Genomic DNA, 24,526 nt, shown 5'->3' on the forward strand with positions numbered 1-24,526 from the left:
GTCTGTTGCTGTCCTGCTAGTGGAAGAGGCTGGTCCTGGGGCAGCTGGCTGCATGGCCTGAGGGATCATGGAGCTGATGCTGGCCCACTGGTGGGTGGGTAACCCCCCTGGCACTAATAGATTAGTGGGAGGACTCCTAATGGTGCTTGCCAGCACCTGTGTCCTTGTGGTAGAAGGAGCTCCCCAAATGGCTGCTACCAGCACCTATATCCTCAGGGGGATTCCCAGTTGCCTCCTGCCTCTCAAGGAGGCCCTCTAAGAGCCTCACATGGGTCTGACAGAGGCTCCTTTTAATTTACTGCCTCTGTGCTGGGATTCAACGTATCTGTGATTTTTGTGTGCATCCTTTTAGAGCAATCTGTTTCCTGTAACCCTCCCATTCTCCTGTGTGCAAGCCCCACTGGCCTTCAGAGCTGGATATTCTGGTGGCTTGTCTTCTTGGTGCAGGACCCCAGGCTGTAGAGCTTGACATGGGGCTTGGACTCCTCACTCCTTGGGGAGAACCTCTGCAATTGTGATTATCCTCCTGTTTGTGGGTTGCCTATTCATGGTGTCTGAGTCTTGACTATACTGTATCTTCACCCCTCCTACCTATCCTATTGTGCTTCCTTCATTGCACCTTTCATTGTGGCAATTCTGTTCTGTTAATCTTCATGTTGTGCTTATCAATAGTTGCTGTGTAAGTAGTTGCAAAAATTTTGGTGGGCCTGTGGGAGGAGGTGAGCTCAGGGTCTCCCTACTCCACCATCTTGACCACTCCTCCTCTGTATTACAATTTTTACAATCTATTACATTTCTGCAGTGTATTACGATGCATTTACAGTGTTTCACTTACATTTTTCAGAGCCCTTTTTAAATAGAAAATCCATTCTTGTAAGTTTTGTTATTGAAAAATTTTAAAAATAAATCTGATTTTTAACTTTGAGATTCCTTGTATTCTGTAAAATTTTGAGCTAATGTACCCCCCCCCCCAGGAAATGCAAGTATCTCATATAAATTTGTGCCAATGGATCCCATAGTCCTATACTCATGACAGTTATACTTATTATTTAGTTGCTTGATTATTTTTTACTTTGATTAAAAATAACATTGCTTGAGACTTTTCTCTTTGCTAGGTGTTGTATTTTTGTTCATAGCTGATAGGCTGTCAAAATTAATGAAGACAGGGATCTTTTTCCCTACCCAAAACACAGACTTGACCCTGTGTTTTCCATAAACGATTATTGAACAGATACATAATGAACACTTCTCTGGGCTTCACTCTACCTGTGGAGATGCAGGAACCATTCAACGAAGTCCTTGTGATATTGTAACAAAATATTTATGGATTTCTGTCTGAAAAATATTAGTCCCCCCAAATTATCCTACTTTTTAATTATTTTTGTGTATGACACATGACAAGTAGAATATTTTCCATTGTCTTCAGGCTTTCAAAAAGGTTTACATTGTATTCATGGGAGTTTCTTATTAGTGAAAAAAGGAGCAGAATCCCTGGCTTGTGAATACTGACAGTCCTTCAAGAGGTCCATCACTAATAGACTGCCACTTCTTTCTTTCCTTTTATTAAACCTAATACATCACATTTTCCAGTTAGGATGGATGCTGCTGATGCATTTAGTTTGCTGTATTTTAAAGCATCATCTATTAACAGGGTATGTAATGTGTTTCAAGCTGGTTTAATGAGCCAGACAAGTGAAAACAAATGTCCTTCATTCTCTGCTTGGTTAACAAATATTTCTTCTGCATTTTATTATGGGATAGCTAGCAAAGAAGCCAAAGTTTTTTGTTTCTTTAAAAGAAAAAACATCAGTGAAGTAGCATTGGATGTTGGGTTTAATCAGCTCTAGCTTGCACATTTGTACTGCTTAGATTTGGAATCATAAGTAAGATACAGAAAAATGAGATCGGTGATGTTATGAGGGAAATTCTGGTAGATCCTTAACAGTTTAGGTGTCTTTTTTTCTTTTAAAATATATTCCTATTCTTTGCCCAATTCCCACACATATGTCTAAAGAGACAGTCTCTTCCTCACTCTCACCAACTTTAACCCATCTTCTAGAACAATAATTCTGAACAGTGGTCCCAATATCATCAACACCAGCCAGCTTATCCAGGAAAAATGTTAAAAATGCAAAATTTCAGGCCCTACTTCAGATCTACTGACTAATAAACTCTGGGGGTGGGACCCAGAAATCTCTGTAAGCCTTCACTTTGATTCTGATGCAGTCTCAAGTTTGAGAACTTCTATTTTAGAAAGAGTGAGATAATGTCTTTATTTTGGTGATTAGATTCTTGCGAATGAGCAGAGATGCAAATTCCTTTACTTTTCCAAATAAACATTTGGTTTCTTTCCCTGTGTGCTGAGTGTTTAGTTTAATTCAAGAATGAGTATGATTCATGCGTGACTCTGGAAAGGTGTTTTTATTTATAAGGTACAGAGAGTAAAGTCTAAAGGAGAAAAACATATATTGCTTAATTTTTTAAAAAAAGTGAATCATGTCATCGGCATAAACACATCATTCTTCAGACTGGCATTAATTCAGTTAATATTATTTCCTAAATTGCTGCCATCAATATCATGTTACCACCACCTCTCCTTTCAGAGCAGAATTATGCTGGCCTCTTGTTTTCTTTCACTTTGTAATTAAATCTTTTTTCCTATTAATTTGCATTTAATTGCTATTAACACTTATCTCCAAAGATGAATGGGACAGAGTAAGGAGTTGTCATATTTAGCTTACATCTGAAAGGAATATTAAAAAGCAAAAACACTCAATCCAAACCCTTAATGGTTCAGGAAAGGAAATGATATTCAAGAAAGTTAAGTGGCTTGCAAATTTAGGATCTCTCTTGCTTTAGCAGAGAATGTTTATAACTGTTTGTTGTTAGCAATTCGGCATAGTTAGGAAAAAGATTTTAGACTTACTGACTAAGAAATATGTATTTTTTGGCATGAAGTCATTACTGATTTCATCTTTGCCTTCTTATTGTCTCCCTTCTTATTAATAGACATGAATACTTGAAAGCTTCCTGCAGGATTTATAGAAGTAATTACTTGCTCAAATGTTGCCGAGCAGACAGGAGATTCATTCCCGGACTTTTTTTGTGTGTCAAAATGATTCTAGTTTTTAAAAATGAGAATGAACAATGGTCCATAGTACAATTAAAAGCATAAGTACAGAGCTTAGTTCTTTTTATTTTCTTTGTCATTGTTAATCACTTAAAATGGGTAATTAATTCTCAAATTAATCCCTGGAAAATTAAAGGAACATCTGGTGAAGTGTATTATTTTGGATTATTTTACAAAGAAGTGGTTACCAAGTGAGTGCTTGCTGGGCTAGAAAAATTGTAACCTTAACCTGTTTTTTTCCTCCTTTTGAAAGTCAGCCAAACAATGCTCATTCTCAATAGAAGTAATAGCTCCATCTATAGTCTATAGTAACACTGACAATTTGAAGACTGTTTGCTGAGCAGTGATAGCAACTTTCTGACTTATATTCTTGTCCTAGATTCAAAGAGATGGATCAGTGATTATACTAATCAAAAGCTTGCAATTCTAAAATACCCGGAAGAAATTCAATTACATCATTAATTTGATATAAAAGTAATTACTTGAAAAACAGTTTTAATAATATAAGAGATATGAGATGAACTTAGGTTGACTGTGTAAGAGTCATTCCCCCTACATCTTGGTACACCCCCAATTTTTTTTATTTTTTTTTTTATTTTTGCGGTACGCGGGCTTCTCACTGTTGTGGCCTCTCCCGTTGCAGAGCACAGGCTCCGGACGCGCAGGCTCAGCGGCCATGGCTCACGGGCCCAGCCGCTCCGCGACATGTGGGATCCTCCCGGACCGGGGCACGAACCCGTGTCCCCTGCATCGGCAAGCGGACTCCCAACCACTGCGCCACCAGGGAAGCCCTGCAAAATAATTTTGAAATATTTTGTAGAGCTGTCGATCATTCATGTATACTTACATATATACATATATTCTATAGTTTAAACTTTTTGATATAGTGAAATCTTTTCTGAACTTTTATGTAACATATCTCTCTATATTTCCCCTTTAACTCTATTTAGCTACATTTTTGAAACTTCAGTTTTGTTATTTTCAGTTAAAATTTGTTTATCCTTCTATATTTATGAAATATGTTAAACTTTTTGCAGAGAACAATCTCTAAAACTATGTTTTTACATCTAAGTATATACACCTAGATACATGTTAGTACCACTGTTTATAGTCTACCCTGTTTAAATATTTACCTCTATTTTAATTTTAATTGATAAAGTAGTATGGAAATTTATTTTTTTTTCTAGCTTAATAGAATTGTACTCTCTGTATGATTCAGTCCTTGAAATATGTTGAGACATACTTTATGATCTAGTATATGGTCATTTTTTTATAACTGTCACATGTAAGTTTAAAAAATTTTATGTATTTTGAAAAGATGTTTCCCAAATATTACAAATATTCTTTATTTGATAAATCCCTAATTATCCTTCAAAGATTCCAATATAGTGTCACCTCCTCAGGGAGGCTCTTCTGATAGCTTAAGGTAGATCCTTCATCTGGTTTCCCCCAATAATATTACTTTGACATTGAAATTTATACATTTATGTGCATATCCACCTTAGACCATAAGATCCTAGGTCAAAAGAAACTTCTAACTGATCTTTACTACTGTACCTAATTTAATACTGTACCATAGTACACATAGTAGGCACTCAGGAAATATTTCTGGAGGGAAGGAAGGAAGGAAGGAAATAAAGAAGGAAGTAAGGGAGGAAAGAAAGAAAAAGAAAGAAAGGAAGAAAAGAAGAAAGAAAGAAAGGAGGGAAGTGAACAATAGAATGGTAATATGTTGAACTTAATCATATGCTTAGGATTCTTCAAGGTTGGTTTCTGTATTTAGATAATGCTGTCACCAAGACAAAAAAAATATCAACTCAGGGTTGCTAAATAAAGAATGAGCAATTTGAAGAGAAGACGCAATTATAGCCAACACTTACGTGGTGTTTTTCTGTACCAAAAAATTTCCTAAGCTCTGCAGTAGGTGTGTGGGGGCTGGGGGTAGGAGGGTGTAAACTCATTTAATCCTCACAACAGCTCTGTGAGGTGGATACTATTATTTATCAATTCTATTTTTCAGATGCTGAGATTGAGGCACTAAAATGTTGACTAACTTTCCCAAGATCAGAAGATGGAGAATAGCAGAACTGTGGTTTTTATCCAAGCATTATTGCTCTAGAGCCTGTGGTTTGAACCTCATGCCATACATACTACCTTAATAAGTACAAATGGGAAGAACCTCAGATTTAAGCAATTTTGAGAGAAGGAGCAAAATTTGAAAACTTTTTTTGTGGAGGTCCTCTTGAATGGAGTTGTCTTCTGACCCTTGAATGGGCTTTCCAAAACTCCAGGTCCCAGCTGTGGTTCTGCCCTCTGCTGCCTGAGGGTCAGTTCTGGAGTTATTTAAACAGCTTACATCTATCTCCCTCTGTTCCCTCTGCACATTGGAAATAAGAGCATTTTTCCTTTGTTAGAGGGCAGCTGTGAGATAATGTCTGAAATGCACATTCCTAAGAGGGAATAAGATCTATGTAGTAAAGGGGAGTTAATATATGCCATAAATTAGATGGGGAATGTAAAACTCTCCATCAGCTCAGGCTGTTTCCATGCCAGGTCACAGTGAAGAGGACCTCCCTACTCAGAGCAATAAATATGTATGTACCTATTACATTCTAAACCCACCTACTATGTGTCTAAATTAATTCTGAAAAGTAGGAAGATTGCTTTATCCTTTTAACAGCCGGCATGAGAACTTTTCTTAAATAGAGAACTGGCTTTGTTGGGAAAGCATACTTGGAATAGAAACTGAAGGCTGAGTGTGGGGGAGGAAGCTGATGTGCAGGAGAGCAGAGGAGGAACCCCTGGCTTTTCTGCAGAGGAAGGGGAGGCTGAAGTCAGTGTATGTGTGTGTGCATCGGAAGTATCTGGGTGAGGGAGAAGGGAGGACAGAGACCTAGAGAAATTCGAACATTGCAGTGAGATGTAGCCCTCTCCTTGTTATCCCCTCAAATATTGAGTGAATTCTAGAAAACCTTGAATTGAAGTGAGTAGCATTCTTGTGGAGAGCTATGTAAGAGCTGATTTTGAGCTCACTATATGCAGGCACAGAATAATGACCTTGTGTCTGGATAAAGCTGAGCCAGGAAAGGTATTAGCAGAAATCTCAGGACAGCTTAAGATTTCCTCATATTGTTCATTGGAGGGTCAAAGAAATTCTACATAAACTCCAAGGACATAGAATCCCAGCTGATATCTAGGTTGTGGTTCTGAAGCAAAAAGGCAAGACAATGCCAAAAATATTTAAGATACCAGGAAGCATTTTCTGCCTAATGTCTTGGGAGAAGACAAATGCTTTAGTCTCTGAAGAAGACCTCCCACGTCTTTATATAATCAAGTTTCTTTAGGCCTTACCAGTCTGATGGTACAGAGAGAATCAGTTGATCAGTAGCAATCCAGTTTCACTGGTTCTTGCCTCTATCTGCAGCTGCTTGCTGTTTCCCATCAATTTTCCCCAAGCATCCCTAGGAGGGCCCGAAGTGTGTTTCATATGTCCACATGATCAGGTCAGCTCCCAGGGACCATTGGTGGTTTAGTTGGGGGTCACATGGCTCTGTCCTGTCCACTAGGCACAGTCTAGCTCCCACAGTTTGGGACACTTCACTGCAGGAAGCTGAGATTGGTTCTAAAGCATTAGTACTGGTTCCCACCTAGTGTTTCTCTTTTAATGGAACAGCTTTTTATTATTTTGTTTTCCTTTGAGTGCTACTCCTACCCACCCCCCACCTCTGCCTTCCGTAGTAATAAGACAAAAATCTAAAGAGAAAAACAGATGTCCTCAAAACCTGCCTCCCCATCTGCTAACTAATGATTTTATAAAGCTTTGGTGGTAGAAGGCACCTTTTGGCTCTTATTAAGAGGCATATTCTTTTTTTTTTTTTTTTTTTTGCGGTATCCGGGCCTCTCACTGTTGTGGCCTCTCCGGTTGCGGAGCGCAGGCTCAGTGGTCATGGCTCACGGGCCCAGCCTCTCCACGGCATGTGGGATCTTCCCGGACCGGGGCACGAACCCGCGTCCCCTGCATTGGCAGGTGGACTCTCAACCACTGCACCACCAGGGAAGCCCACCACCCCGATTTTTATGCTGGAAAGTCAAACTAGTTGGTTACATTTTATGTATGGCTGCATCAGTTATAGTGTTTATTTCCAAACAGATTTTCGAATGACAGTTTTATTGTTGCTGCTTTTTATGGACTTGTTTTCTTTGTTCCTCTTTTTGTTGTTGTTCTTTCATTACCTTAACCTAGACCCATACATACCTTCCAAGTGTCTTGTACTGAGCATTAGCCTCTGAAATCTCCCTACAATATAAGGTTCTGCAGCTCCACTGTTTGGAAGTACTGCATACCACAGTCCTGTTTTAGAAATCTTTGGTGCAAGTTAGAAGAGTAAGACCTCTGGAAGCCTTATATCGGAGACATATGTTTAAAACTTTTTTTCCCACCAATATTGCACAATTTGGTCACTGAATCCCTTTTCCTGATATCATCTATAAACTGTCCAAATTACTAGTGTTCTGCTCTCTGGGTATCCTTCACAGTCCCAAGAAACACACAGGGACCTCGGCAAGGGTATTTAATGGAATAAGAAATACCATCTACAGTGGAATGGTAATTGAGAGAGCAGTGTTCATGGGAACACATTTTCCTGGGATCAAAGCCTTCTACTGGGACCTTAGTATGGGTATAAAATCCTTGCCTCTAGTCTTTCTTCACAATCCAAAATGTGGTGTGAAACAGGCTTACTTAATCTATTTAAAATGTGCCTAACATTTACCTTTACTCTAATCCTCCATTCCCTATTTCCTGAACTATGGGCAAACTTCATTACTGGCTGCTGTGGTACCATGAATAGCCCCTTTCTTGCTTGGTCCACTTTCTTTTTTTGCCTCTATCTCTAGGCCCAGGTATTTCTAGGTCTGAGACCAGCTCTGTCCATGAACAGGAAACATAAGGAAACTCAGGGGATGTCCGGCCCACTTGCTCATTAATTCAACAAGTATATCAATATTTTGGACATATATATGTGCCAGGTAAAAACATTTCTGTGCAAGACATGGTTTCTACCCGTAAGTTGACAGTATAAAGGAAGAGACAGATAAATAAAATACAAATACAATATCAGGCAATAAGGACTATGTTAGAGGTATGCAGAGAGCAGGGTGTGTGAGAGAAGGTGACTCACAGCCATGGACTCTGAGTAGAATCTTGCAGGATAAGCTGAATTTTACCAGGTCGGCTGGTCAGGCCAAGGCTCAGAGGCATGACAGCTCTCTTGAGAGAAATGACTCAAAACTTCAATGTGGGAAGGAAACGAGGGGATGAGGATTGTGTTGTGGATGGGGGAGGGCCTCTTATGCAAAGCCAAGCTCTTTGAACTTTATCCTAAAGACAAATAAGAAACACCAAAGTATCTTCAACAAGAGAGCAAAATAATTAGATTGACTCACAACACACTACTCTGATCACAGGGTGGAGGGTAGCCTTTAGAGATCGGGACTGCACACCAGAGTGCAGTGGTTGTCTCCAGGATAAGTCCTATGCGATCCTTTGAGTTGCAAGCAGAGCTAGTCTTCCTTTGCATGCAACACCATTGTTAGTTGAAAGAACGATGAAACTGTTGTTTCAGACATGGGTGTTTGGCAGACTTATTTATTTGTTTGAACAAAATGATCCTGTCACTTCAAGGAAAAAAAACCTGACAGTATTAATTGCCAATAACAAAGTTCTGTCTTCGGAGTAAAAGTTAGAATTTCGGAAAACTTGTAATTGTCATAGTGGACCTGGCAGCTTCCTAATAGTTAAAGACGTTTATCATTAGATTGGTGGTGATATTAACAAATGTCATGTTTGCTCTTATATAATGAAATGTGTCAGGATTTGAGAGATCTACATAATTCAGTGACTCAGTTTTCAGATGACCAATGCACAATATCCCTGGGTAAAAGATTCATTCAAAGTGAAAAACAGACCAATAGATTTTAATGTTAATAGAGGATGAAAAGTTCATTGATAAGGTGTCAGATTCTACAGCTCAACTAACCATTGATAACCTACAGTGTTTTAGTGTAGTATCGAAGAGGAATATCCTCAGCTGTCTGAAATAGCTATTAAAATACCTCTTCCTTTTCAACCAAAGAACATACTGCAACAGATTGAATGCACAATAGATATAAGAATCCAGCTGTCTTCTCCTAAGCCAAACATTGAAGAGATTTGCAAAACTGTACAATAATGACACTTCTTACTAAGTATGACTTGGGAAATATAGTTATTTTGTGATAAAAATTATGTTAACATGTAATGGATTTATTATAATTTTAATGAAATGTGTATATGTATATTTATATTGCTTACTTTTGATTTCAAAAATGGTTAATATTAATAGGTATAACCCATTTGAACAGAAACTCTTTAGGGTTCCCAATAACTTTTAACAACGTGAAGGGGTTCTGAGATCAAAAAATTTGAGGAGCTGGGTTAGATGTCTCTTTCTAGAGACCAGAACTTTGGCTTTAAATGAAATGAGGTTTTTTTCGTTGTTTGTTTAATTGTTTGGGTGGATCTTAAGGATTGGAACTACTTGCTTACATTTATTTCCTCATGGAATGCACCCAATAGAGTAGTATTTTACAAACTCTAGTTAATTATGTCCTATTAGGTATGGAAGCAATTGAGAAGGTTGTAACTAGTGTTTTTATTATAATATAATGGGGATATAATGGAAAATGCCAGACTTCACTACCCAGACTAAGTGCAACTATTGTTTCATGAAACTATTTTTTTTTCAATTAAATCTATATATGTATATAGGAATATGCATGTTTGAACTGGGTCATCATGGAAAATGTTTATGTCACTGTACATTGCTGTAAAAATTCTTAAAGCCTTTGCAAGAGAGATCTTACAATGCTCTTACAAGTGGTTGTATTAACCCAGCCTCTGCTTGGGTTGACCTCATGCTGTTTTTTTTTTAACATCTTTATTGGAGTATAATTGCTTTACAATGGTGTGTTAGTTTCTACTGCATAACAAAATGAATCAGCTATACATATACATATATCCCCGTATCCCCTCCCTCTTGCATCTCACTCCCACCCTCCTAATCCCACCCCTCTAGGTGGATACAAAACACCCAGCTGGTGGGAAGCAGCCACAAAGCAGAGGGAGATCAGCTCGGAGCTCATGCTGTTTTGATTCTTTGCAGCACTGGCTCTGGTTCCCAAAGCCATTCCTTGATTTCTTACCCAAGGTCCTTTTTGTCTTTGTTGGCTTCCCCATAACAACCTTAGGATTGAATTATATTGCAGCTTTTCTTTTTCCTCTGATTATTTCCTCTTTGTTGCCCCTGTCCTACTTCTACTCAGGCCTGTGCATAACACTTTCTCACTTTCTCTTACAAATACCTGCTCCACAAACTATCTGTTCTAGTCAAATTAATCCAAAGCTTTCTTACTGCCTTAGTTTTGTTTACATTCCTCCACTCAGTTTATCTGATTTGTACTCAGTGTTCAAAGCACAACCCAAAAGATCTCTCCTCTGGGAAGTCATTCCTCACCTCCTTTCCTGTCACAAACCCCAGAGTACAGTGTAGGCATTTGACATTTCTACATTATAGATTTCACAGTAACTATAATACTAGCAACTTTAGTGAAGCATTTAGAGAGAATTATTAAACAGTTGGTTCAACCACTGACATATGGACTGAATGACATAGTTTCTGTATAGTTTCAAAAATTCTATAAATCTTAGCAGCTATTCCCAGGGAATGCATGAAGACAAGCAGAACTTGAAGTGAGAGTATTTCAAAGTCTTGGTTGAAATTCAAAGGATTGTTAGTACTGTATGCAATCAAATGGAAAATTTTCAAGGTGGTATAAGTCTTTTCCTCAAATTTCCCCTAATAGGAGACTAGACTGTGTTCTAGGGACATTTATATTGTATTTTAAGAGGAAAATTGATGTTCTTTTTTTGATGGCAGTATGTTTTTTGGAATATTATTCTCCATTGCCATGCTTTGCAAGTGGGCTCACTAGAGTGTTCACGTCTTACCAACTGTGTAACCTTGAATCTATCACTTTAATTTTTAGACCCTTAATTCTGTCATCTGTAAAAAGATGTTAATAGTAATAACATTATCTATATTACATGGTTATTAGGAGCAAATTAAAAAACGTATATAAAAGTACAGTGCAAATTTTTAGTATATGAACTATTTTGCTCATGAAAAAAGGTCAGATCTAGTGCCAAAAGTATCCATAGTGGCAGGAGGCTAGCACCCAAAGCCTACTAGATGAGCCCAGTCACTTTTTATGTGAGAAATTCACACTAATTGAAAAATTAGTATATGTTTTCTTAAAATAATACCTTTTGTAGAAGGAATTTATATTCCTTTTAAAAAGTAAGTTGGCATAATAACTTGATGGTTTTTATAGCTGAGTGATGAGTACATAGGGGCCCAATGTATTCTGTTTATCTGTGTCTATTTAAATTTTTCTACAATAAAAGTTTAAAAATTACACATATAATGCAAATTTTAGAGAGGTCTAATTATAGATCACATAAGATTTGGTCTCACATGACTCCCCCCTTTCTAGGCACAGATTTCCTAGGCTGGATATATTCATTGTCTTCCATGTCAGTCAATACCTAGCACCAATGGAAGGACACAGCGTGGCCCTTTAGAAAGCAGGGTAAAGAATGTTTATACTCCCCAAAATGAAACTAATCCAAATGACAGAGCTGGCAAGAAGAAAGGAGAAGCCAGCCTGTCACATTCCACAAATGCACTGAGGAAAGATGATTCCCCCCTAGGGCCTGAATCCAATGATCCTCCATTTGAGAATTCTTAGTGTGTGTGACCCTCAAGGGTACATAAGCAGAATTTTGAAAAAGTTAATTGATAAGTATTTAATAGAAGAATAAATGTCTCCTGGAAGAAATCATTTAGGTTTATACCCATGGCTCTTAACTGAGCAGTACAGCATTGCTGGGGTTGGAGTGGTTGGGATTTACTTTGGTCTTTTAGAACTTTTAAGGTATAAACATTTAAACCAACAACTGTCCAAAGATTCAGAGCAAATCATTCTTTCACATAAGAATAATCTATTTCTGATCAGTTGCTCAACTATCTACTAAATCAGTGTTTTATTTGACCTCAACACCTCTCTATTAGTCATAGAATGTTAGAACTGGAGAGGGATTTTGGTTCTATAAAAGGCATTGTTTGGACAAGAATTTACTCCAAATTTTTCTCTGGAATTCTACTACATATAATTGTATATGTTTAAAAGTGTGGAAATATAGACCACCCAAATGAGAACAAAAGATATTCAGAGCTTGCATAGCTATGGAGTCAGCCACCATCACTAGCATTTGGCAGATATTCAAAAGCAGGCAAGGGAGTGGGAAAGCTTTATATTGAAAAAGAGAAGGCTTCAGATCGGCCCTGATTGCAGGTTGTTGGCATGGGGAAGTTGGAGGTGTATATCTTATTGGCTTGGGGACCATATTTAGCTTTCTCTGGTTGGTCCTGAGTTGGAAGCAGGGCAAAAATTAGGGAAGCTACTGTTCATTGCCCAGGTCCTTACTGTTCTAGGCTCACTGCTGCAGAGCTTGTGATTTGGCTTCTTGGGCTGGTTGCAGAGTTTGTGGGTCAGAGTTCTCTTGTCATTTGTGGTCTGGCTGTTGTCTCTTTGTGTATTCAGCCTCTCAGAGGGTACTGTTCAGGGTATACATACAGGTGTAATTAAACGAGTACTTCTTCTCAAGAAACTTGTAGTAAAAGAGGGCAGAAAAAATATTGTACATAGATGATTATAGTAATACAGAGTGTGTCATTAAGAAGGGAATAAAGAAAGTCATAATAGTCACTCTGAAAATAAGGCAGTTTCACTTCATAGTAGTGCATTTTTGGAAATACTGTCATCCCAGGGTCTGGGAAGGGGAACAAATGTTGACAAGCACATGTTCCATCAAAGAAGTAGCATTCTCGTTTTATAGAGAAAAAGACTAAGGTTCAGAGACGTTAAATTACTTTCCTAAAATCATTCAGCAAATGACAGAGCTGAGATTTCCACCTGGTTCTCTTGGACAAGAAAGGTCATTTACTTCACTTCTAGTTCCCAAAAGTGTATACTTATGAGGGTATCAAAATGTTAAGGGAGCAGATGCAGTTATAAAAATATATTTAATATTTTAATTTTTTCTTTAAGACCATAAAAAAAAAGCTATTGTTTTCATTATTCGAGCTACAGAAAATAAATCTCCACAAGTTTCTCTTGACTGGTGGAGACCTGCAGAAATTGATGACTGTCAATGGAGGTGTTTCAAATTGTCTAGGAGTCTGTGGAATTTGCATTTGTCAAAGGGGAAATAGTTTTAATGATTCAACGTCACTGCACTTTAGTGTAATTATGTAGAACTAAATTTGCTGATTTTTTTTTTACTTATCACATTTTTTTATTGAAGTATAGTTGATTTACAATATTGTGTCAATCTCTGCTGTACAGCAAAGTGACTCAGTTATACACATACATTCTTTTTTATATTCTTTTCCATTATGGTTTATCACAGGATATTGAATATAGTTCCCTGTGCTATACATTAGGACCTTGTTGTTTATCCATTCTAAATGTAATAGTTTGCATCTACTAACCCCAAACTCCCAATCCTTCCCTCCCTTCCCCCCATCGCCCTTGGCAACCACAAGTCTGTTCTCTGTGTCTATGAATCTGTTTCTTGTTTGTAGGTTCATTTGTGCCATATTTTAGGTTCCACATATAAGTGATATCATATGGTATTTGTCTTCCTCTTTCTGACTTACTTCACTTAGTATGATAATCTCTAGTTGCATCCATGTTGCTGCAAAAAGTCATTATTTTGTTCTTTTTTATGGCTGAGTAGTATTTTATTGTATATATGTACCATATCTTCTTTATCCATTCATCTGTCAATGGACATTTAGGTTGTTTCCACATTTTGGCTATTGTGAACAGCACTGCTATGAACATAGGGGTACATGTATCTTTTTGAATTATAGTTTTGTCCGGGTATATTCCCAGGAGTGGGATTGCTGATCATATGGTAATTCTATTTTTAGTTTTCTGAGGAACCTCCATACTGTTTTCCACAGTGGCTGTACCAACTTACGTTCCCACCAACAATGTAGGAGGTTCCCTTTTGTTCACACCCTCTCCATTTGTTATTTGTAGACTTTCTAATGATGGCCACTATGACTGGTGTGAGTGATACCTCATTGTAGTTTTGATTTGCATTTCTCTAATAATTTTTGATGTTGAGCATCTTTTCATGTGCCTCCTGGCTATCTGTATGTCTTCTTTGGAGAAATGTCTATTAAGGTCTTCTGCCCATTTTTCGATTGGGTTGTTTGTTTTGTCATTGTTGAGTTGTATGAGCTGTTTGTATATTTTGGAGATTAAGCTCTTGTCTGTTGCATCATTTTCAAATGTTTTCTCCCATTCCGTAGGTTGTCTTTTCATTTTTTTATTTTTATGGTTTCCTTTGCAGTGCAAAAGCTTGTAAATTTGGTTAGGTCCCATTTGTTTATTTTTGTTTTTATTTCTATTGCCTTGGGAGACTGACCTAAGAAAACATTGGTATGATTTATGTCAGAGAATGTTTTGCCTATGCTCTCTTCTAGGAGTTTTGTGGTGACATGTCTTATGTTTAAGTCTTTAGGCCATTTTGAGTTTATTTTTGTGCATGGTGTGAGGGTGTGTTCTAACTTCCTTGATTTACATGCAGCTGTCCAACTTTCCCAGCACCACTTGCTGAAGAGACTGTCTTTTTCCCATTTTATATTCTTGCCTCCTTTGTCGAAGATTAATTGACCATAGGTGTGTGGGTTTATCTCTGGGCTCTGTATTCTGTTCCATTGATCCATATGTCTGTTTTTGTTCCAGTACCACACTGTTTTGATTACTATAGGTTTGTAGTATTATCTGAAGGTTGGGAGAGTTATGCCTCCTGCTTTTTTTTTTTTTTTTTCCCTCAGGATTGCTCTGGCAATTCTGGGTCTTTTGTGGTTCCGTATAAAGTTTTGGATTATTTGTTCTAGTTCTGTGAAAAATGTCATGGGTAATTTGATAGGGATTGCATTAAATCTAGCTTCGGGTAGTATTGCCATTTTAACAGTATTAATTCTTCCAATCCAAGAGCATGGAATATCTTTCCATTTCTTTTAATCCTCTTTTATTTCCTTTATTAATGTTTTGTAGTTCTCAGCATATAAGTCTTTCCCCTCCTTGGTTGGGTTTATTCCTAGGTGTTTTTTTTTGGTATGATTTTAAAAGATATTGTCTTTTTGCATTCCCTTTCTGATATTTCATTGTTAGTGTAAAGGAATCCAACTGATTTCTGAATGTTAATCTTGTATCCTGCTACTTTGCTGAATTCATTTATTAGATCTAGTAGCTTTTGTGTGGAGTCCTTAGGGTTTTCTATATTTTGTATCATGTCATCTGCATATAATGACAGTTTCACCTCTTCCCTTCCAGTTTGGATACCTTTTATTTCTTTCTCTTGTCTGATTGCTGTGGCTAGGACTTCCAATACTATGTTTCTAGAAAGTTGTCCATTTCTTCTAGGTTGTCAAATTTGTTGGCATATAATTGTTCTAGTATTCTCTTATGGTATTTTGTAATTCTGCTGTCAGTTGAAATTTCTCCTTTTTTATTTCTTTCTCTTTTTTTTTTTTTTTGGTTTTCTTTTCTTCTTGGTGAGCCTGGCCAGAGGTTTGTCAATTTTGTTTACCCTTTCAAAGAACCAGCTCTTGGTTTTGTTGATTTTTTTCTATGTTTTTAGTCTCTATTTGATTTATTTCCTTCCTTCTGCTGACTTCAGGTTTAGTTTCTTCTTCTTTTTCTAATTCTTTTAGGTGATAGGTTAGGTTGTTTACTTGAGATTTTCTTGTTTTTTGATGAAAGCCTGTATCGCTATGAACTTCCCTCTAAGAACTGCCTTTGATGCATCCCATAGATTTTGTATGGTTGTATTTTTAATTGTCATTTGTCTCAAGGTATTTTGTAATTTCATTTTTGATTTCTGTGTTGACCCATTGGTTTCTTAGTAGCATGTTATTTAGTCTCCATGTAATCGTTTTTTTCTCATTTCTTTTCCTGTTGTTGGTTTCTAATTTCATGCCATTGTGGTCATTGAAGATGCTTGAAATAATTTCTATACTCTTAAATTTGTTGAGGTTAATTTTTTGCCCTAGGGTGTGGTCAATCCTAGAGAATGTTCTGTGTGAGCTTAAAAAGAATGTATATTCTGGGTTTTTTTGGATGTAGTGTCCTGAAAATATCAACTAAGTCTACCTGTTCTATTGTATCATTTAGGACCTCTGTTGCCTTATTGATTCTCTGTGTGGAAGATCTGTCCATTTATGTGAGTGGAGTGTTAAAGTCTCCAATATTATTATATTCCTATCAATTTCTCCCTTTATGTCTGTTAGTATGTGTTTTATGTATTTGGGTGCTCCTATATTAGGTGCATATATGTTGATGATATAAAATCCTTTTCTTGTATTGATCCTTTTATCATTATATAGTGTCATTCTTTATCTTTCTTTATAGACTTTGCTTTAAATTCTATTTTCTTGATATGAGTACTACAACTCCTGCTCTTTCTTGTCATTTCTGTTTGCATGAAATATCTTTTTCTATCCCCTCACTTTTAATCTATGTGTGTCCTTTGCCCTAAGGTTGGTCTCTTGTAGGCAGCATATTGTAGGCTCTTGTTTTTTATATCCAGTCTGCCACTCTGTGTCTTTTGATTGGAGCGTTTAGTCCATTGACATTTAAGGTAATTATTGATACATATGTATTTATTGCCATTTCAAACCTTGTTTTCCAGTTGGTTCTTTGTTCTTTGTTCCTTTCTTTTTCTTTCTTTTTTTTTTTTTTGTTTGTAGTTTGATGATTTCCTCTTACTTTATCCTTGTGTTCTCTTCTTTTATGTTTTTGTGAATCTATTGTATGTTTTTGATTTGTTGTTGCCCCGTTTTTCAGTTATGTTAACCCCTTTCTATATCCTCTTGCTTTAGACTGATCATGATATAGACTCAGACACATTCTTAAAAAAAGAAAAAGAATCTGCATTTTCTTACTCACCTTCCCCACATTTTATGATTTTGATGTCCCTTTTTACATCTTCATCTTTATCCTTCTGCTGTTCCTTATGTTTATCATTGCTTTCAGAAATAGGTTTTTATTTTCTTTTTGATTTGTATACTGGCTAATTTAAGTGATTTATTTTCCAATTGTGATTTCCTCCTTCCTGTTTCTTCTTGCTTTTTTTCTTTAGAGATGACCTTTCAATATTTCTTTTAGAATAGGATTCATATTGCTGTATTCTCTTAATTTTTGCTGGTCTGAGAAATTATTTCTGCTCTTATTCTAAATGATAATCTTGCTGGGTAGAGTATTCTAGGTTGCAGATTTTTCTCTTTCAAGACTTTGGGTATATTTTGCCACTCCTTTCTGGCCTGCAGTGTTTCTGTAGAGAAATCAGCTGATATTCTTATGGGGGTTCCCTTGTAAAGAAATCTTTGTTTTTCTTTTGCTGCCTTTAGAATCCTCTCTTTATCTTTGACTTTTGCCATTTTTATTATAATATGTCTTGGTGTAGGTCTGTTTGGGTTCATCTTGTTTGGGACCCTCTGTGCTTTCTGTATCTGGATATCTGTTTCCTTCTTTAGGTTTGGGAAGTTTTCAGCCATAATTTTTGAAAATACGTTTTCATTCCCCCTTTCTCTTTTTTCTCCTTCTGTGATCCCTATAATGATAATATCAGTATGCTTGATTTTTGCCAGTGGTTTCTTAAGCTGTGCTAATTTTTTTTTTTTCCTTTCAGCTTAGGTGATTTGCACTACTCTCTTCCAGTTCACTGACCCATTCCTCTGTGTCATCTGGTCTACTTTTGATTCCTTCTAGTGTATTTTTTACTTTAGTTCTTGTATTTAGCTTTGTTTTGTTCTTCTTTATATTTTCTAAATCTTTGTTAAACTTCTCACTGTGTTTACCCATTTTTCTCCCAAGTTCTCTGAGCATCTTTATGATTATTATCGTGAACTGTTTATTGGGTAGATTACTTATCTCCACTTTGCTTAACTCTCCTTCTGGGCTTTATGTTGTTTTTTTGTTTCAAAAATATTCTTCTGTCTGTCATTTCATTTTGCCTGATTCCCAGTTTTTATTTCTGTGTATTAGGAAGGTTAGTTACATTTCTCAATCTTGGAAATGTGGCCTTATGCTTGAGATGTGATATGGGGTCCAGCAGCACACTCTCCTTTGTTCACCAGAACTGTATGCTGTAGAGGTGCCTTGTATGTGGGCTTCATGGGCCCTTCTGTTGTGGCAGGGCCAACTAGTGTGGGCATACTTGTAGGCATGACTGGCTCCAGGCTAGTTGGTTGCCAGGCCCTGCATAGCCCAGAGACTATCAACTGCTGCTGGGTGGGGCCAGGATATAAGGTGGCTGACTTTGTGGTCCTGGGAGTCAGAGGTTGCTGTTGGCCCCTGGGGTTGGGGCCAGATCCCTGGACTGCTGGCTGCATGGCTTATTGTGTCTTAGAGCTGGTGTTCACTTGGGGCTGGGCTGGGGCCCAGGGTGTCTAGAGACTGGTGCTGTCTCACTGGTGGGTAAGGTCGGCTCCTGGGGCTAGTGCCCAGTCCACTGGTGGGCAGGGCCAAGTATTGAGCCTCCTCAGGAGTGGGACCAGTTCCTCTGTCTGCAGGGGTTGTTCATGGGGGCCTATGGCTGCTGCCTGCCTTCTGGTGGGTGATGCTGTGTTCCCTGCTGGGCCTGGGGCAGTCCCAGGACTAGTGCCGACCAGCTGGCTGGAGGGTCTGGTCCTTGTGCTAATAAGGTAGAGGGAGGACTCCAAAATGGCACTTGCCAGCTCCAGTGTCCTTGTGGTAGAGTAAGTTCTCCAAAATAGCTGCCGCTGGTGTCTATTTCCCCAGGATGAGTCCTACTTTCCTCCTGCCTCTCTGGGAGGCTCTCTAAGATCAGCAAGTGGGTCTGACCCAGGCTACTTTCAAATTACTGCTTCTGCTCTGAGTCTCAGAACATGTGAGATTTTGTGTGTGACCTTTAAGAGTGGGGTCTGTATTTCCCACAGCCCTTTGGCTCTCCTGAAAACAAGCCCCATTGGCCTTCAAAGATGAATTCTGGGAGCTCATCTTCCTGGTGCAGGACCCCTGGCCAGGGAGCCTGATATGGGGCTTGGACCCCTAGCTTCTTAAGGAGAACCTGTGCAATTTTAAGTATCCTCTCATTTGAGGTTCTCTTCCTTGGGAGTTTTGGTAGCTTACCTGAGAGTATGGGTCTTGACTATACTACACCTCCGCCTCTCCTACCATTCTCATTGTGATTCCTTCTTTATATCGATAGCTGTGGAAGATCTTTTCTGCTAGTCTTCAGGTTGTTCTCATCAATAGCTGCTCTGTAAATAGTTGTAATTTTGGTGTGCCCATTGGAGGAGGTGGGCTCAGCGTCTTCCTACTTCCTACTCCTCCATCTTGGCCACACTTTTTAGGCAGTCAGTACTGACTTTTGATTGAGTAACTAGTTCTCCTACATATTGCCTGCCATCCTATAGTATTCATGGCTGGCTTGTGAAATGGTGATTTGTAGAGCTCCAAACTAAAATCTCTAAAAATAATAAATGGATGTTTGAGCATTAGCAAGCCTCCATGGTGTCTCATGGCAGCATTATGATAAACATTTAAGTAGTATTGTTTCATTAATCTTCACCCCTGATAATATGTATACTACTATCTTTTTTTCCATTAAAAAATGAGAAAGCTAAGTCTTAGAGTAACAAAGTAACTTACCTGGTCATACAGCTTGCAGGTAGCGCAGCCAGGACCAAACTTAGATCTGACAGTCCTAAGTGCATGTTCATAATCACTCTGCTGTTTGGATTGAAACTGAAATGTGTTGACAGCTGGAAGCAAATGCATTTGTAAAAGGTCTGGTCAATTTAATCAGCTCATCGATTTTTGACTGAGATTTGACTCTTTGACTTAAGTAAGAAAACTTACCCAGTTCCTAACACTGATGATTATTTCCAGATTAAGTAATTTTGTAGCTAGAAGAAATTTTACAAATCACCTGCTTCTAACTTTTTATTTTAAGGGTTAATTAAATAAGACTGAGAGAGAGCCTCCGTGACCAAAGGCATGCCCCGTTTTACTGCCCGTAGTCTACTGTTATGTCATCCCATGCTCAAAATCTCCTCACCTTCAGAAACAGGCTCATGAGTGTGAAAACACATTCTGACCCTGTATAACTCAATATCATCCTTATGAAGATAGATAGATAGATAGATAGATAGATAGATAGATAGATAGATAGTTAGAGATAGATATGTAGATAGATAGGTAGGTAGATAGATAATCTTCTTTTGGGATGCTCGTGATATCTGAGTCTTTTGGCCTTAAATTAAATCGCCCTAAAGAGTTTTAATATTTATTAGAGTTACTTTTTTAGTATCTTGCTGTGTAGCTTGCTTTTTTGTTTGTCTGCTTTTAGCATTCTCCTCATCCATTTTCCATTGCTTATAGTCGGAAAGCAGATGATAAAGCATGTTAAAACCTGCTTATTATAAAAATAGTCTCTGAGTGAATGCTTAAATGAGTTTAGAATGATGTGTTTTTTATATGTGGCCTTTGTGACTGATTTTAGCTTTTAAAAACTAGATTATATTGGGTCTTTGTTTTTGTTTTGTTTTGTTTGTTTGCTTATTCTATGTCATGATAAGGTTCATGTGTAAATCATATCTGAATTAAGATAAAAACAGCTGAATACATTTTGATGATCACATTTTCAATCTAGAACACAAATCCTATTTTTACATGGAGTTTAAAATTTTTTTCTGCTGTGGAACTTATGGCTCAGGAACATTGAAGATTTTAAAATAAAACCACAGAGGTCACTTTTAATTCCCAGATTCCTAACCTTGCTACTTTGGGATCCAGCGAACTGAGAGATGGACCTTAATTCAGCACCCAGCCAGAGGTGATGATTGTCACATCCAGGGATCTTAGGTGATTAAAGTGGGAGTCAGAGAGGTTTCCATGTCCATCTAAGCTGGCCTAGTTTAAACCATTAAGCTGATGATAAAAGGGTTTACAGGCTGATACTAGGCAAGGCAAAGCAGCTTATTCCTCATTTCTCAGCATTGTGTCAAGTAAATGAAGGACAAACAACAACAAAATAAAGCCATAAAAGTGTATATTTTTTCATGTTTCTATAATTGGATGAAATATTTTATTACATGTGAAGAACTGAATATTGTTGCGGTCTTTGGGGGGTCTGATTAAAAAAAAAAAAACAGACTTCCTTTCCTAGGTGAATTCTGAACCCACTGAATATCACAACCAAAGAGTAAAGCAGTTAGAGGTCACGGTATCACCTTGATCGCTGACAAAGCTATTATATTGAAGAGTGTTTGTGAACACAGGAGACTTAATCCTAAAACCCAGTCCTTAACAGACTACTCACCCACTGGGGTAGGCCTCTCCACATCAGCAGATTTGGATATGGGCTTCCCTACAGGAAAGGGATGGGCTCTGTAGGCCAATTTCTCATTCCCAACTCTTTTACCTGATAAGTCAGCGCAGCTCCCCAGAGTGGAGTGAGTTAGGGAACAGAGAGAGGCAGGAGAATTAGGCTAATGGTGCTCCCTCCACATGGAAAAGGAACATAAGGAGTGGAGAATATGCAGCTCAAAGTATCAGGGGTGTGGTGTGTGTAGACATCTGAAGTCCAATATTTATTGTCTGTGTGTGGTGTTTTATATATGCTGTATCATTTAATAAAATACTGTACTCCTCCCACCCCAACCCAACCCTACAAAGGTTGTGGAATAGTTGTTATAAATATTATTATATACATTTTACACATGAGGAAACGAAACCTTAGAGAAGTTGCTTAGCTTACTCAAAGTGTCATGAATGATAATGAGAAGATCTGAAACCCATTTTCCCACATCTTAGTTTCTCATGTTAATAAATCTGAAAATACTTATCCAGGCAAATAAGATCTCTTCATTGAAAACTGTTCTGAAGCCGTGTTGATTGATGATTACTTGATACAACATTTAGACTGTGATTTTTTAAAACTTTTTATTTTGAAATAATTTCAGATTTACAGAAAAGATGCAACAATCTTACAGAGAAGTCCCTGTATGCCCTTTATTCAGCTTCCTCTAATTTCATCATCTTATATAATGATAACATAATTTTCAAAAATGGGAAATTGATATTGGTACTACACTATTAACTAAATGACAAACCTTACTCAAATTTCACTACTCACCCATTGTTTTCAATATTGACTGAATTTTTTGAAGGCAGCAAGTGTATTATGTTCATATTCACATCCGTAGTGCCCTCTGTAAGTCTGGTCTAGAATCAGTCATAAGTAACTGCTTGTGAGATGAGTAAATAATAGATTTTGAGTTTCATACTATCAATACAACTTGTGTATATTTGTGTGTATATGTGTGCCACAGGCTTAGAAGCACATACAAAAGTCTGAAGCTGTGATTTGAATGAATGTTATTCAGAACTAAGTTCCACATTAGACTTGGTAAAGCAAAGCCATTTAAAACTGAAAAATTTTCAAAAACAAAAGAGAATGTACTAATCAGATTGAAAGAAAGATACATACATTAGAAGGTACTAAATTAGCAAAAGGCTATGGTGTGACATTCATTTTATTACTTTTGTACATGTGTGTGCATGCATGTAGATTTCATATGTCAGTTTAGTAAATGCCTGGGCAAGAGAAGAAACAGTTGCTGACAGTCAGTCCTGTATTTCTAGTCAGGTTGTGGATTTATGTTAAACCAAATCATATAAACTCTCTTGTTTGAAGAGAAAATCCAAATTGATGCTTTTTTTGTGTGTGTGTGTGGTACGCAGGCCTCTCACTGTTGTGGCCTCTCCCATTGCGGAGCACAGGCTCCGGACGTGCAGGCTCAGCAGCCATGGCTCATGGGCCCAGCCGCTCCGCGGCATGTGGGATCCTCCTGGACTGGGGCACGAACCCGTGTCCCCTGCATCGGCAGGCAGACTCGCAACCACTGCGCCACCAGGGAAGCCCCAAATTGATGCTTTTAAGTCTTCTATTTTCTTTTGCACTGACTTCAGTAGAGATAACATTAATGAAATGTGGATCTTGTTATCACAATGTTTTCTGATCATTTATAACCAAAGAATGTGAAACCAGGAGAGAGGCAATATTCCAAGCACAAAATTCTTCTTAAGCTTAATGAACTCTGAAATAGCCACCTTTCTTTCTGTTTTCGCAATCATCTTTTAACCAAACTGAAAATATTAATGTGACAAAGTATAGAAAGACAAGAATATGGCATTATTCTTAGGGAAAACAGGTATACAAAATTCTTATGAGGACTGATTTTTCTCAAAAAGTTCAACTTTTAAAACGTTTTAATTATTTTATTATTGTTATTTAGATGGAAGACGTCATAGCACGCATGCAAGATGAAAAAAATGGAATTCCTATTCGTACCGTCAAAAGCTTTCTTTCCAAGATACCTAGTGTCTTCTCTGGTAAGTTTGCATTCAATGTAACACTATTTTCTCCAGCACTTTTCATATAACTATGTAAAATCTATTCTAGTCATTTACTATTGACGCTCTCTCTAACTCATTATTCAATAATTACTTATAAAAATTTATGTCATGTTCAACATCATGTTGGATACTTGACTTGATAGTAAAACAAATCAAAACAGCAAAAAAAAGAAAAATTCATGACCTTACCCAAAAGTAGTTGCAAAGACATAATGAACAAATGTGAAATAACAGAAAAAATATATATATATATTAAAATATAGATGTATGAAACAGTGTGCTGTAGATTATATACAAAAGTTAGGAAGGTGACAAAAATCAATGAAGAGGCAAGAAAGGGTTCCTGAAGAGCAGTGATAAGCTGAGTTTGAAAAATGAGGAATTATATCAGCCTCAAGACTACTACCTCAACCAATTCTGCATGCAAAACTGGGAGTGACCAAACTGCTAAGAACAGGGTGGATAGATGGGAACAGGTAGAGTTGGGTCAAATAAGGAGGGTCTAGGGTCTTTGAAAGCCAACCAAAGAATCTAATTCTGATATAACAGAAAATATGGAGATACCTACAATTTTTGCAGAGAATGTTATGATGAAAGTGCTTGGGGTGAATTGATATTCAGTAAGGGTCCTTGTCACTGTGATAGGTATAAGGCTCTTGTAGGAATAGTTTGAATGCTAAGGATCTGATAGCCAGGGAGTGGAGGAATAGAGAGGAAAAAGCATGAGGATTTGGTGAATAACTAAGTATATAGGATATAAGATGACATGAA

General features: G+C 37.6%; 1 protein-coding gene across 12 annotated transcripts in view; it reads left to right on the plus strand.

The window, feature by feature from the left end:
- RGS7 (regulator of G protein signaling 7) overlaps positions 1–24,526 on the plus strand; it is a 606,659-nt gene that overhangs the window by 249,902 nt on the left and 332,231 nt on the right. For all 12 annotated transcript variants that reach the window (XM_060309649.1, XM_060309485.2, XM_060309402.2 and 9 more), the window contains one exon: positions 23,635–23,731. In XM_060309649.1, the coding sequence (XP_060165632.1) occupies positions 23,635–23,731 (97 nt within the window). The remainder of the gene's footprint in view (positions 1–23,634; positions 23,732–24,526) is intronic.

The sequence above is a fragment of the Globicephala melas genome, chromosome 1 (assembly GCF_963455315.2).
Source record: "Globicephala melas chromosome 1, mGloMel1.2, whole genome shotgun sequence".
Lineage (NCBI taxonomy): Eukaryota > Metazoa > Chordata > Mammalia > Artiodactyla > Delphinidae > Globicephala > Globicephala melas.